General features: G+C 39.3%; 1 protein-coding gene across 1 annotated transcript in view; it reads left to right on the top strand.

Moving 5' to 3' along the window:
- Window positions 1–15,756: 15,756 nt before the first annotated feature.
- The window catches only part of LOC144225243 (cytochrome c oxidase subunit 1), a 61,969-nt gene continuing 61,399 nt past the window's right edge, over window positions 15,757–16,326 (top strand). The window contains 1 exon segment of the mRNA XM_077756413.1: window positions 15,757–16,294. Coding sequence (XP_077612539.1) covers window positions 15,757–16,294 — 538 coding nt within the window.

Below are 16,326 nucleotides of genomic sequence, written 5' to 3'. Positions count from 1 at the left end.
ATTAGTTCTTTAAAAAAAAAAAATCAACTGGCATCTTGTTAAGCCATGCTATTTTTGTATGACTTGTATACTTACTTTTAAGAACTTTTCAGTTTGTGTTTGTTTGTTTGTCTGTTACTGTCTTCTTTGGACTTCCCTAGGTATCAATTTATTTTACGTTTGTTAATGTTTATTTTTTATTTATTAATTTATTTTTAAATATTTTTATTTATTTCTAGGAAAGAGAGAGAGAGAGAGACAGCGTGAGCAGGGGAGGGTCAGAGAGAGAGGGAGATACAGACTCTGAAATAGGCTGCAGGCTCTGAGCTGGCAGTCAGCACAGAGCCCGACGCGGGGCTCGAACCCACGAACGGCGAGATCACGACCTAAGTGAAAGTCGGATGCTTAACCGACTAAGCCACCCAGGCGCCCCACGTTTGTTAACCTTTAAAAGCTGCACATGTTACTCATTGATTTTTTAAGTTTGTGTGGCACCAACATTCAGACCAACAAATATTAAGACATTCCTTATTTTCTACAGTTCAGCGAATAGATGTAACTTTCCAAAACAATTTGTGGAAAGTCTGGCATTTAGTTATTGATCTCTTGGCATTTCTCAACATGTCTTTTTCATTGAGTGCAAGTAATGACATTTACAATTTTTTTTTGGTTCTGGGTTGATTTGCATTCTCTGTGGCAGAAACTTCCTACATCAGTGATTTTTGAACTCCATTGCCCAGAAGCATGAGGCTTCTGTCTATCTCTTAGCAATTTGGGGGCGTTTTCAGGGCTCGGCATGTGCGGGAGCTTTTCTTTGCACGTCTGTAAGTAGACAAATGTTCTTCACGTTCATATGGACCTTCACTTTGACTTTATGTTCCAGTCTCATTTTGTGACTCGGGAACAGAGGGGTAGTTTCATGCTTTCTGAAGAACTTCGAATGGTTTTGGAACATTTGTTCTTAAGAAATGGCAATGCAACCTGTCTAGTCACTGCTATTATGACTATTTTGTAAGACGGCAATTGAATATCAACTCAATTTCGCTAGCACTTTAAAGTTCAAAGGGGCATGCTATCAGTGAGAACGAAGCACTTTTCACTGAATTATTGTCAATATGTTCACTTAATTTGTGAGACCCTGGAAGTCTGGAAATGATCTGGAATTAAATCTGCAGCTTTTAAAAAAGAATTTGTCCTCACCTTACAGTTATCATCAAAAAATTATTATAATAAGTAACACTGAGGTTTTATGTTTAAGCAAATGAAAATGACAAGGTTTCTGGACACCAAGGGAAGCCCGTGAATTTAGTTTAGGGCCAAGAGCCCAACAGTAGTTGATATGTGTCAAGGGAGGCCCTACAAGAAGGAGGAACTTCAAGAGGAAAGCAGGGAGATTCCCAGGATATTGTTCAGCTCTTCAAGGCTATTGCCTAAGGACCCCAGGACTGCAATCTTTAATTGGCTTCCCACACTCAAAGTACTTTAACGCATTTGACTTTATAAAATCTTTGGATGTACCAGTAGTGGGATTTATGACAAAGTTTCTGAACATGAAATTTTGCTGATATTGCTGTGGCTGTAAAACAGAGGAAATGCATATATATTTGATTTTTGCATATCTATTTTCAGCTCTCTAAAAATAACACTGTTCACACTTGCTTTCTGCTAAAAAATCCAAATGTGAGTTTTTCAAAACATAAGGAGTAGAAAAATAACTAAAAGTAACAATGTTTATGCCACAGGTTCGAGGCAAAAATACTTCAAATATAGTAGACACTTACTAAATACCTATTGAATAAAAGAATAGATGAGTGAACTCTTTTGTTTAATTAAGAATTAGGTCACGATAAAATAAATACTAAGCCAAATAAGAATCAAAACACTATTGGCAAAATGTTTGCTAAAGCATATACGCACTTACAAATTTTTTTATTTTGGTGCTTATCTTTATGTAAGATATTCAGATTGCTCCATTAAATTAGATTATGGTATTTATCAACTGCCTATACTACCACATAGCTGTAGAACAGAAGCTCTCCACAGACTTCAGTGTAGATGAACAATTTGTCTTTATCTTGATGAAGGTAGAAAAGGAGGGCTTCCTCTTCATCTGTTGCCAGAGCCCCTCTTGCTGCGTGCTTCCAAGCCAGAAGAGAAAAATCTGACATTCTTAGTCCTTGGCTTTCTTCTCCTCTGTATCTGCCCTCTCCCTTGGTGATCTCAGTTTCAAAGTTTTAAATACCCTTGATATATATTGAAGAAGCTTAAATGTATCACTTCAATCCAGATCAACCCCTCACTTGTAGAATGATTTAATTCCTATTTGAGATCTGGAATTAGATGTCTAATAAATATTCAACACAAGTCTAAGACTGAACTCCTAATCTCCCCTCAAAACTTGCCAGACCTCAGTGTTCTCTAATTCAAACACTGGCAGAGAATGTTTCTTCTGTGTGGACCCAAAACCTGGGTGTCTGTCTGGATTCCTCTCTTGTCTAATTCATATTTAATTGCTAAGCACGTCTAGTTGTCCCCGACTATAAAAGTCTATGTACAGTCAGGATTTCTTAGCATCTCTGCTCTACATTATTTCTTCCCAGCATTATCTAATAAACCCTTTGCCTGCTGACCTTGCTTCCATGAGTATATTTTGAACACAGAGGCTAAGTGTACATGTAAGTTAGATAACGCGCCTCCTCTGTGCAAGCCTCTGAACAGGTTTCCTATGTCCAGGTTGAAAGTCAAAGTCCTTAGAATGGTCTTTGCAGTCCTCTGTGATGCCTCCCTGCTCTTCTACCTCCGGTGTCCCCCACACGTACCACTGCCAAGTACACTGGCCTCCCTGCTACTCCAGGAGCATGACAAAGACACCCCTGCTTCAGGGCCTTTCTAGGTTTTGTTCCTATCCTGAGCACTAAAGCAGAGCTTGACACGTGACAAGTGCACGATAAATATTTGTCAAGTGATTGAATGGATTATAACTTAAGACCCGTGTTAATTTGTTTTATCAGAAGGGCAGATTTTTAATGGGTTCATATAGTACCAGAAAGTAAGAATGTGCTCAAAGATCAGTGGGTTCCTTTAAAAGTTACCCAGACACAATATTGAAGAGACTTATGTCATCTAAATTACAACTATTAGAATTACAACTATTAGAATCTCAGAAGCTATTAGAACGTTAGAAAGGCGATTATCATAATTCATAATAACACTGAGTGGAAAAAATCGAGATCTTTTGGTGACGAGCTTGAGACACAATACCAAAAGGATGGTCCATGAAAATAAATGGTAAGTTAGACTTTATTAAAATTAAAGACTGCTCTGTGATACACACTGTTAAAAGAATGAAGAGGCAAGCCACAGGCTGGGAGAGAATATGCAAAACACATATCTTATAAAGGACTTGTTTCCAAAATATACAAAGAATTCTTAAAACTCACAATAAGAAGGCGAACAACTCAATTAAAAAAAGAGGCCAAAGATTTCAACAGATGGTTTACTAAAGAAGACAGACAGATGGGATGTCTGGGGGGCTCAGAGCCTGTCTCTTCATCTCAGCTCAGGTCTTGATCTCAGTGTCGTGAGTTCATACCCCACATTGGGCTCTGTGCTGAGCGTGAAGTCTACTTAAGAAAAAAGAAAAAGAGGAGCACCTTGGTGGCTCAGTCGGTTGAGCATCTGACTTCAGCTCAGGTCATGATCTCATGGTTCGTGGGTTCAAGCCCCACGTTGGGCTCTGTGCAGACGGCTAGTTCAGAGCCTGCTTCAGATTCTCTGTCTCTTTCTCTCTCTGCCCCTCCCCTGTTCATGCTCTGTCTCTCTCTCTCTCTCAAAAATAAATAAATGTAAAAAAAAATTTAAAAAAAGAAAAAAGAAAAGGATATACAGATGGCAAATAAGCTTGTGGGGGGATGCTCAACAACATATAGTATTAGAAAACTGCAGATTGAAACACCAGTGATACCACTACACACCAATCACAATGGTCAAAATCCAAAACACTGACAACACCAAATGCAGACAAGGATATGGTGCAACAGGAATTCTTGTTCATTGCTGGTGGGAATGTAACACGCTACAGCCACTCCTAACATACAATCCAGAAATCATGCTCGTAGGCATTGTAACAACTGGGCTGAAAATTCATGTCCACGCAAAGACCTTTGCATGACCCTTGAGAGTAGCTTTATTGGTACTTGAAAAAATCTAGAAGCAATCAAGATGTCCTTCAATAGTGAATGGGCACGTAAACTGTGGTGCATCTATGGAATGCAATATTATTCGGTGATAAAATGAAATTAGTTATCAAACCACAAAACACACGGATGAATCTTAGATGCACATTGCTAAGTGAAAGAAGCCAATCTGAAAGGGCACATGCTGTATGACTCCAACTATATTATATACTGGAAAAGGCAAAACTATAGAAATAGTTAAAGGATCACTGATCATCAGTCGTTTGGGTACAATTAGAGGAAAGAGGCGGAGTACAGGGGAATTTTAGGGCAGTGAAACTATTCTGTGATGATACTATAATAATGGATGCAAGGTGTACATTTGTTAAAGCCCATTGAACTCGACACCACCAAGAGTGGACCCCAGTGTAAGCTATGGATTTTAGTTAATAATAATATACCAGAGTTGGTTTATTTTTTTTTTAAATTTTTTAAGGTTTTTTTATTTATTTCTAGGAGAGAGAGAGAGAGACAGCGTGAGCAAGGGAGGGTCAGAGAGGGAGGGAGTCACAGACTGAAACAGGCTCCAGGCTCTGAGCTGGCAGTCAGCACAGAGCCCGACGCGGGGCCCGAACCCACAACCCGTGAGATCATGACCTAAGCGAAAGTCGGACGCTTAACCGGCTAAGCCACCCAGGCGCCCCTAGAGTTGGTTTATTAACTGTAACAAATGTCACACTAATGTTAGATGTTAACAACTGGGGAGAGGGGATGGGTGGGATATATGGAAACTTTCTGTATTATCTCTCAATCTTTCTGGTAATCTAAAACTGTTCTTAAAAAATAAGTCTATTGATTAAAAATAATCATGGGGCACCTGGGTAGCTCAGTTGGTTAGGCATCTGACTTCGGCTCAGGTCATGATCTCACAGTTCGTGGGCTCAAGCCCCACGTCCGGCTCTGTGCTGACAGCTCAGAGCCTGGAGCCTGTTTCAGATTCTGTGTCTCCCTCTCTCTCTGACCCACCCCTGCTCTCTCTCTTTCTCTCTCTCTCGCTCTGTCTCTCTCTCTCAGAAATAAATAAAACATTTTTTAAAAATTTAAAGAAATAAATCACTTGCCCATACGTCCATTTGCTCACACTGAGGAAACCTCGAGAGACTATCGATTGTTGACCAAGAACACATGGTTGGTTAGTGGGAAACCTCTACCTAGAAAGCTGATATTTTGGTTTTACATCCAGGAACCCTGGCTGCCATACCAAAGTTACTCAGACAGGCACTATTTGTTTTGCCTATCCAACAGCCAATCCCCTATTCCTGCCCTTCTTTCTTTACCCTTGCTAAGAGAATTTTAATTTTGTTCAGCTGGTGGGTGGCGGTCCTTTGACCTCAGGGAAAATGGGTCCCTCTGCCAGTCGGTGGAGAAACATGATTGTCTCAAGGCTTTCCCTTCGGCTGCAAGCTCACTTTCCCAGGCTCTTTGGAAACTAGGGGACCACGTGACAAGTTCTGGCCAATGAAACATACTGCAGTCAACTGCAGGCTTCTAGAGGAGATTGTCATCCTGATAAAATAGCAGAACCTCATGTTCATGTAAAATAGATGCAGCCTTATTTTGCCTTCTCAGACGTGGCCTGCTTTTTCACACAGTGAGAAAATAACATGCTGGAGCTTTGGCAGCCAACTTTTACCCAGGAAACAAGTGTGGGATCAAAAAGCTACTACACTAGGGGTTAAGGTTGGAAAGAGCCCGAGTTTGTGATGATCAACACTGAAACCTTCCAATAAACCATAAATGTCCGAACACTCTACAGTTAAAAACATTTAAGAGAACATAGAGTTGCTAAAGAGAGAGAGAGAGAAGGAGGTGAGAAGAAATGCTTTCTTTAAGGAACAGTACTAGCTAATACAAAAAAGAGAGAAATGACAGAATTCTAAAAATCATCATGTTGCAACCCTCAGTTTAAAAATTGATTCAGGCAAGGATAATCAATGAATGCTTAAATTACTGAATAGCAATTTACGAGAAGTAGGATATATTAAGATTTTTGAAGTATGAGCCTACAAATTACCTACTAACTGTGAAAGAAAAAAAATGTACTTTTACAATGGAGAGATTTGCCAGTCGTCACCTTAACCAAGTAATTGTTCTTCATATCACTAATAGTGGTATGACCTGACCTGATGAGCCTCCTAATGTGACCCAATATTACACCACCTTTGAAATATTTTTTGCCATGAATGCTTAGTATGAGTCTATCAAACCTCTAGGTATAACTTACAATCTACAACAAACACAGGATATATTGAAAATAACTGACTCCATATGGAAACAATTAAACAAATCCAGAATGTGAAATATCTTACAGGATAATTGGCTTAGAATTATGGATTAGGGGGATGGGGGCGGGATGATGATGTTATTTTAAACATCTAAAGAGATACAGCATTCACAATGTGTGAATTTCAGTGAGATCCTGAACTGGAAATAAATTCTAAATTTATTTAGAATAAATAAATCCTAAATTGGAAATAAAACTAAAACATTTGGGGGAACAATTAGGACAACATGAATTTAGGCTAGATTTGATAATACTGTGGACTTATTTTAAATTTTCTTCAATGTAATAATGATATTGAGGGTCATGAAATACTTAGAAGTGAAGAGTATCATTCTGTATGTAACTTAATTCCAGAGGTTCAGAAAAATATTCATAAGAAAGGATAGATAGATAGATAATAGATGATAGCTAAGATAGATAGATGATAGATAGATAGATAGATAGATGATAGATAGATAGATGATAGATAATAAAGCAAATTATGTTAACAATGGTGGACCTAGATGAAGGCAAATGGATGATTATTTATTATACTACTTTTCCAACTTTTTTGTAGATTTTAAAGTTTTTTAAAAGCAGAGAGTATTTAAGAAAAAAAAAAGCTGAAGGTAAAACTGCAAATGAATGGCGCTTAAAAGAGGTTTCACTGAAAATTACAAGTCTTCGTCTTTAACCATTATTATCTGATTTTCTAAGTGTATTTTTCTTCAACCCTTGATAAACCTGTTTTTTATCTGTATCACTATGTTCCTCTTGTCTGAACTGATTCTTAGACAAGGCCGGGCTGAGTTCTGGGAGCAGGAGGCATGCAGGGCATGAAGTTCAAGGTGACATAAACTAAGTGTGTAGGAGTGACATAGCAAAGGAGGAGAAGGGAAACAGACAAAATGAATGACAGTGTGGAGATAATGAGGAGGTATAAGATAACTTGAAACCTTAACCATGAAAGTAGATTCTAGAGGTGTGAAGTAGAACCTGGAGAGTTTCACTTGGTGCCACCACGTGGCGAGAGTGGCTTCTGCCACATTAAGTGTCTCAATATTTAACCGTAACAGAAACTGAAAAATGGAGTATAGATGTGTGCTAACAGGAAGAAGAGATAGACATGGGTATTGGTGAGCAAAGGACTTTCTACATGCCAATCTTGTCACCCCATTACCCCTAAATGTGCTCATATTTCAGGGTTTACCCCAGGCTCTCTAGCTTCCTGGATTCTCACATATGTAAATTATCTCTTGAATAATTGAAGAGTTGAATGCTTTTAGCATTTGTCTCTATCTTTTCTTCTACTTACTACATTTCATCTTGTTTTCATTTCTTTTAGTATGCCACTTTTCCTGCCAGACTGCAAGCTCCCAGAAGTCAACAGGTGTATCGTAGCTGTCCCCAACATGGCAAGAGCTGAAAAATATATGCTTGCTGAATGACTTAATGAATAGTCCATATAAATCTCTCAGCTAAAAAGAGACAAAGGGAAGAAAATTAAGCAATTTTATAAGAGTAATTCTGAAATTTTATCATAAGATAATTTGGGAAAGCCAATCGCATAATCACCTAACAGAATTTGTCCTAAATTACTGTTACTGTTGCTTGTAAAGGCTCTCAGAAACGTGATGCTTGCATCTATAAAAAACAAAGTAATATTGTCTTTAAAAAATTTTTTATGTGGGACAGAATGCTTTGACCATACTTAATTCTTGTCTGAAATATATTTATTTACTTTTTAAAAATAAAAAATACAGTAAAATTTGTTCTTTTTAGGGTACATTTTGAGGAATTTTGAAAAATGCAGTAAGTCATGTGACTGCCAAAAAAAAATCCAGTTTTAGACATTTTCATCACCCCCAAAGATCTCTTGTGTCCCTTTTAGTCAATCTTACCATCCCTTCTGCCGCGAGGAAACCAGTGATCATTTTTCTCTTATGGTTATATCGTTTCTAAAATGACAAATGACATCATACAGAGTGTGGCTTTTTTTCCCCCCCACTAAGTCTTTCTTTCACTAAGCACAATGCATTTGAGATTCATTCATGTTACTGCATTCATTTTTGTTCCTGAGTAATATTTTATTGGGAATACCGACCATGGTTTGTCTATCCATTCAAAAGTTGAAGGATCACTTGAATTTTGAGTAAAATTGTTATTCTAATAAACATTATTTGCTCTTTTATGTTTCTCTCCTTGATCACTCACCAATCCTAGGTGCTGCACAAGGTTCCCCAGAATAATTCATGTGCAAATACTGTCGTTACCTTGCTGCTGCCTATTTGTTGCTTCCTAAAAATAGTGTAAGTAAACTCGGAATAGAGTTCCCATCTTGAACAATTAAACCAAAACATGAACATAAAAATTTATATGTTAATTTTTGATAGTATAATTATCATTGGCAATTATGCTACTTTCTTCATTTAACCAATAGTTTCTGAGTAACTACTTTATTCCTGGAACTGATTTAAGCACCCTGGAGAAAGTGACAAGAAAATACCTGACATAATTCCTGTGCGTGCAGTTTACAGTCCAATGAAGAAATAGTCATTAAGTAAATGGTCCTAAAAATTAAAATAAGATATCAATAATAAAAGTACCAGATGTACTATAACACTGTAGATTATGGGATTAGGCTGGGAAAGCGAACTTTGAGCAGAGAACAGATGAAAGAGAGAACATTCCGGGCACAGAGAACAGGTACATGTCTCCATGTCAGGAGGGAACTTGGTATGCATGAGTTTTTAAAGTTCAGAGAGCAAAAGAAATGAAGGTGTGACAAGAGACTTGAGATGCATAAAAGGGGTAGATGGTCTTATATGCCAGGCTGAAGAATTTATCATTATCCTAGAAGTATTTGGAAGTCATTGGTTGGATTTACGTAAAAGAGTGAGAGTGATCAGATTTAAGTTTCAAAAACTGTTTCTCCAGATGCATATGTTTTTCTGTTGTGCTTCAAGGCTAAGTAAAGGAAGCCGCAGAGGCCAAAGTTAACTCTGGCATTTAGCAAAGTATCACAATAATTCAGGCAAGAGATAATGGTAATTTGAAATAAGATGAAGTTGGTTGGTACAGAGATACATGAACTGACATCAGAAATATTTCAGGAGTAAAATGACAAGACATGGAATCAAACTGGATATGGTGGAGAGGAGAAGGAGACATCAAGGGTGACTCCTTGGTTTCTGGTTTGTATGGATGGTTTGGTGTTGGTATCATCTATAGAGATAGAAAATTCTGAGATAATCATATGAGTTCAGTTTCACACTTTTTAAGTTTGGGATGCTTTAAACATTCAAAAGGAGTTTGAAACAGGCAGATAGCTGTACGTGTCCACATGGATCAAAAGAGTGTTAAATGTGACCCTGTGGCTCATATGCATAGATAAGGATTGAACATGGTTATATATTAGATTGGTTAGTGCAGGAATACAGAGGGGAAAAAAAGAAGAGTTTAGGAGTAAGCCCTGAAAATTGCAACATTAAATTGACCAGAAGGGGATAATGACCCTGTAAGGGAGATTTCGAAAGAACACCCATTGATACTGAAGAAAAACCAGGGATATGCAGGGTTATGGAAAGCCAGAGATGAGAGTGTTTCAGGAAGTAGAGAGAAGGCAACATAGCATATGCTCCCAAGAGATTCCTAGGGACCCTAGCGAGAGAAGTGTGGGTGAAATGATGGGAGTAGAAGCTAGATCAAAGTGGTTTAAAGAGTAAGTGGGTGATGAAAATAAATGGAGGCAAAAAGCATGCACAGCCCTTGGGAAAATATTACTGTGAAGGGGCAGTGGAGGGGGTGAAAGGTGAAGACAAAGAAAAGGTAGCAATGGACAGCATGAATATTTCAGTGAAGGCTTTCTTTCCTTCAATTGTAAAGATGTGAACATGGTTAAGAAGCCAAGGAATAGAAGAAATTAACAGGGAAAGGTGGAAAATAAGAGGCAAGGAAGGCTAGAAGAAATGGGCTGTAGAAAATAGGTGGTAGAACTATCCTTAAATAGTTATTGACAGAGAGCCCCTTGTTTTTAACAAAAAGATGTGGGATTATGTTTACTATCAGGGAAGAAGAAGAAGTTGTCACCTGATGGGCAGTATTTTTCCTCTTTAAAGTAGAAGGTGAAGGCAAAGCACTGAAAGTGTCCATAGGACAGTGGGTTAGAGGATTGAGCTGAATAGAAAAGGTTGGAAATGACTGTTATTTTATTATTATCACAAAATATTGTTATTTTGTGAGACAGTGAGTTGATAGAGAATGGCCATAGACTTGACATATATCGATCCCTGATTGGATTTCATTAGAATCATCTTCTCTGTCTCTCTCTGTCTCTAATGCTTATATTTTAATAAGCATTATAATTTCTAAGCATTATCAGATTGCCAAACAAAACAAAGGGAATCTGTACATGTGACTTCCTCTCCAAAATTGCTCCTCTCACACTGTTCATGCAAGCATACGTAGAAATGTACAGCTTCACAATTATACCTTTTATTTGTGTCCCTTTATGAAAAGGATACTCTTCACTTGGATACTGGAATTTTCCCCACAACATTTATGCCTTCTTCAAAATGTTTCTTCTAGATCCTTCTGCTAAGACAGATGACTACACCAATCCATCTGTGGCATCCCCTGCCCTTCTTCCGACTATAGTCATTTTTGTCCCTTCTCTCAAAGTTAGATTTGAGAATATTATTAAAGTTGTAATCTGTAGTAGAAAACTTGATTTGGTGTGATTAATCTAAAGTATAATTGTCAATGTAATATAATTGTGCCTTTTGGTAAAATCCTCAGTAGTTAAGCTAGTGCATTTTCAAAATATGTGATTAATGTTTTCAGAATTTCGAGACAGCACCTGAAGTTACTATGACCAAATCTTCCATAATCATATATTTGCAACCACTTTTTAAGTGACACCTACATAGATACTCTGTGTGACACGTATTTCACGGTAAACATGGAATTACATCTTTACTTCGAAGGGAAGTAAAGAATGAAGGGAAACAAAGATCAGTAGACGCCATTTATAAAATATATTCAAGTTTTGGTCATGCTTTTTTGCCAAGCTAAAGTGAACCCTGCCATGCAGAATCTTGTTTGTTTGCTTGTTGGTTGGTAGGTTGGTTGGTTTTGGGTGGCGGCTGCAGAGGGAATCTGCGAACCTTAAGCAGGCACCACACCCACCACCAAGCCCGACGGAGGGCTCAACGCAGAGCTCAACTCAGGGTTTGGTCTCACAACTGTGAGATCCTGACCTGAGCTGAAATCAAAAGTCGGACACTTAACTGACTGAGCCACTCAGGCACACGTCCCATGCAAGATCTAATGTTTACATTATAACTAGTCAAGAAACCCGTTTATGAAGGAAGATTAGGTGAGTAGATAATAACAGTGTCTGGGATGCTTAGAAAATGAATATTATGAAAGTTTGTTAGCCAATACATCCCATGTAAACAAAATATAGGATAAAACTTCATAACTTACGGCTGTTTAATATCTCTTTTATTAATTCTAGGGCAATTAAAGGAAATGTTAACAGCACACAGTAATCCTGGAATATGTCTAAAAGAAGTGTTGGTATCTAAAAATGACAATCTGCCTTCTTAATTTAGGATTCCTCATTCCATAGCCTGCAGTTTTGTCCAATGATAAAGGTCTGTCTCATGTTTCCGTATATGCTTTCTTATTCCTTTCAGCAGATGATCTTGTGTCATAAAACTTATGCCCTGTAACACGATATTCTGATTTGATTTCTTTCAAACCATGTGAGAGCCAAGATTTTTAAAAAATCTCTTAATAAGAACTATTTAAGAAGGAAAAAAGTCAATGAGAAAAGACTCTCCACGTAAAAGCAAAAATGACCTTTTGTGGCGAATTTCACTGTTTTTCAAGTGTGGCAAGAGTAATAAGTCTTGGAGGTTGGAACATGGTATTCACCTGCGGGCTGCCAATCATTCTCACTTGAAAGACAGAATTTATGAATTGTCAACATGTCTTTTGGGCAAGAAACCAGTGTTCATCAAGAGGAAGACTAAAATAAATGCACAGATAAATTTGAAATCAAAATGTTGCCTGGTCAGCTGATCTTAACATATTACATATAATAGCCAGTTCATATGTGATAACAATGGTAATATGTGAGATATAGATGACCAACTGCATATGGCTATTACTGTGCTTTTCAAGTGGAATATAATCTGGAGATCAATGGCTTGAGCTTTTTTTTTTTTCTGCCTTCTATATAAAGTAAACTATTTGTCATTGAGCCACTCCCATAAATATAACTCTACTACCAAAACTGCTGACAGCCTTGAAGGCGATTTCAGTCGTGGAAGCCAGAACGGAACACACTGAACTGCATTAGAGTTGGTCCCCGGAGAACAGAATTGAACTTCATTGGCAACAGCACAGTAAGAGTTCCATTTGACTCCTCATTAAACCTCTCATAGGGATTACAGCTCTTTCTCTGTGCTTGCTACTGCTTCTTTTCTATAGAAGAGATAGATGTGAACGCAGAGGCATCGGCACATCTCTACACATTTAGGGAAAGATTGGCTTTCTTAACAAAAACCAAGCGACTTACAGATTTTTAAAAAGATCTCCCAATCTCTTGTTCATTAACGACCTTATTATTATTCCCAAAGGAAGTAGAGGGTTTTATTTCAATTTGTGCCAATTCATTGTTTAATGCCTGACTTAGAGCACATAAGAGATTCTGTTTTGTCCGACTTCTCTTTTCTCCAGGAAAAGCAGCACTAGGGGTAAAATAGTTGGTAATAACCATCTCTGTCTTCTTTACCTCGTGGTGTTGTCATGATAATGAAATCAGAGCAAACATTTTGAAATGACTGGCAAAGCACATATTATTACCCGCACTATATACGCCCATGGCCGTTTTTGCCAACGTGAAGTCTTGAAAACAGCGTAAGATTTACCATACTTTGGAAGTATTATGCTGGAAAGCCAGTCAACAGTTCAAAGAAACTCTCTGCATGCTGTATGGATTGAAAACCCCACACCGCTGGTGATCCGACATTTACAGCCTTCTCGGGGAGCCTCTCCTAGGAAGATTCCCAAGACTTACTGTTTCAAGTGCAATAAAAACAAATGAAACTTCCCCCCCCCACCCCCCAGCAACAGCTAAGTAAAATACTCTTCTCCAGAGAGAAAATCGTCTGTGGTTATGAAATAATGCCATCAGTCTTCAGGCCATCTAATCCCAGTGTTACTTAATGGAATATTAATAATGCTAATTACTAATACTTTAATGGGGAATGCTTTCCTGCTCTCTGTTCACTGCTATTGTTCCCCAGAAGTGATTCACATGTACATAAGTGCTAAGCAAATTGTGGTATAAGTGATGAAAAAAAAAAAAAAGAAAGAAAGGCAACATAGCAAATACGATTATGTAAAAATGTACCTGGCTATAAAAGTTCTCTTTGTATTTACGAGATGACTGTATGATCAGGACAATTGCTTTTTACTGCCCTACACACACCAGCTAAGCCTGTATCCATGTATCTACACACACACTCACATGCATGTACATACACAGATAAATATCTTTATATATAAAAGCAAATCACACGTTGCCACTTCAAAATCAAACTTGATTCAAAAGAGTTATTAGCAATGTGTGACAATGATTTTGCCACTGGTCTAAATGGATCTTTAGTTCTAGACATTAGATCACTTTAGAGCCACTTTCAGAAGTGTGTGGAAATAGAATGTTGCTTTCAGGAGCTTCAGACTAAAAGGAAAATATATCAAGGCGAAGCCTACAAGGGCAGTCCCAAGGATAAAATTTTCAGATAGCTGATGAGTCTGATCCAGAGGGAGGAGGAAGCAGCTAATATTTTCCCAAGAGAAAAGAAAAGGTCCAGGCCAACAAAGAGAGGGTGTTAAGGCACTGAAATGAGCATACAAGGGGGAAGAACATGACAACAAAAGATACTTGCACAAAAGGCACCAAAGACAAAATTTGCACGTAAATTCAAACCATTATTCTGTATTTATGTATAGGAGCATTTAGCACACATACAGACGCATGTCAATATATTCAATCTAAACCTTTCTTCGACACACATATACATGCTAACCAAGTGATTAGTGTTTGGTCATTAGTTATCTAGCACAAGGTTGAGTAAACATAGCCCTGGGGCCTTTTCCATGCCATGACTCTCTAACGGTGAGTCTGAGACAAACTCCTATATTCATAACCAAGATCACCTTGCCTGTCTGCTGGTGCCCAAGCATGTCTCACAGGCAAATAGGAAGTTCTATTACTGACAAGGCACAGCAAGGGTCATTTACATGATAATGAGTGATTCATATTTGAATAGTGCCCTCCATAGTTTGTTTGGACAGACATCTTTCAAAACCTACACATAACCACCACAGGGACATAAATAGTTTGAAAATACACGCTTGGAAATAGTTGCCTGAACTTCTAAAAGGTCACAGATTTGTTACTCACAAGTAATTCACGTTTGTTAAAAAGCCTATGGGTGAAGGGGGTCAGAAGTTACAATTTTCAGTTACAAAATAAATAAGTCGAGGGGATGTGATGTACAGACGGTAGCTAATATTGTATATTTGAAAGTTGCTAAAAGAGGAGATCTTAGTTGTGGTCCCAAGAAAAAACAGTGTAACCACCTGTTATGGTTCACCAGTTTTACATACGCTTGTATGCGTTCATATGCGGTTTTACTATCTAGGCAGATTTGTGTAACCACCGCCACAATCAAGATGCAGAACTGGTTCATCACCACAAAGATTCCTAACATTACAGTTTTGTAATTACACGCCTCTGTCCCAAAACTCCCTCCCCCACTCCCTACCCCCCAAGTAGTAGTATAACCATTCTGGGAAAGTTCAACAGTTTTTGTATTTTTAATTTATTTTTTATTTTCTTTTTTAAATATTTCTTTATTTTTGAAGGAGAGACAGAGCGTGAGGAGGGGAGGGGCAGAGAGAGAGGGAGACACAAAACGTGAAGCGGGCTCCAGGCTCCGAGCGGTCAGCACAGAGCCTGACGGGGGCTCGAGCTCACAAGCCACGAAAGTCAGACGCTCAGCCGACTGAGCCACTCAGGTGCGCCAATAGTTTTTAAATAGTTACATATATCTTTAAAGTATATGTTTATAAATACATGTAATATATTGTGATCCCCACTCCCCGGGACTTCCATATTCCACTTCCGGCGACCTGACAGACAGACTTTGGTATGAAAAGGCAGCCCTTGACGTTTATAGAAGAGCTGATGTCAAATGGAATATGGATGTAATTGCGCTCCTTCCTGCGGGCGGGAGTGGGGCGGAGAGGATGGAGTGCCCCCATCAGTCACACAGGCACGCACCGCGCACCCCGTCACCCCAGTCACGACCACCGCTCCCCTCCAGGTGCTTCTCTACTTTTACAACAGCAGCTGGGAGCACATTTAGGAAGACTGAGAGGAGGCCGAGATCCGCCCCCCCAGTTGCTCCGGAGGAGTCAGCGGAACCCCGCGCGACTCCCGCGTCCCGGGGGCCGCGGAAGGGGTGGGGGCGGAGCCTGGAGTGGGGGCTGTCCGGCGCGGGGAGGCGGCGGGCGGGCGCGGGNCCTGCCCGCGGGAACGCGCGGCCGGCGCCGCCTCCTGCCCCTGCTCTGCCTCTTTGTGCTACTCAAGGTAGGGAGCGCGCCCACCCCTCGCCCCTGCCCCGCGGCCGTCCTGCCCGCGTGCGCGCTCCGCGCAGCCCGGCCGCAAGCTTTGTTACCCTGCGTGTGCGTGTTCCCGGCGGGTCTGAGGGACGGGATGGGATGGCAAAGCAGCGAAGTTTGCTCCCTCCAGCTTTCACCCTTTGTGCT

The sequence above is a fragment of the Crocuta crocuta genome, unplaced genomic scaffold (assembly GCF_008692635.1).
Source record: "Crocuta crocuta isolate KB4526 unplaced genomic scaffold, BGI_CrCroc_1.0 scaffold262, whole genome shotgun sequence".
Lineage (NCBI taxonomy): Eukaryota > Metazoa > Chordata > Mammalia > Carnivora > Hyaenidae > Crocuta > Crocuta crocuta.
The sequence above is the reverse complement of the archived record's forward strand: the minus strand, read 5'-3'. Positions and strand labels throughout refer to the sequence as shown.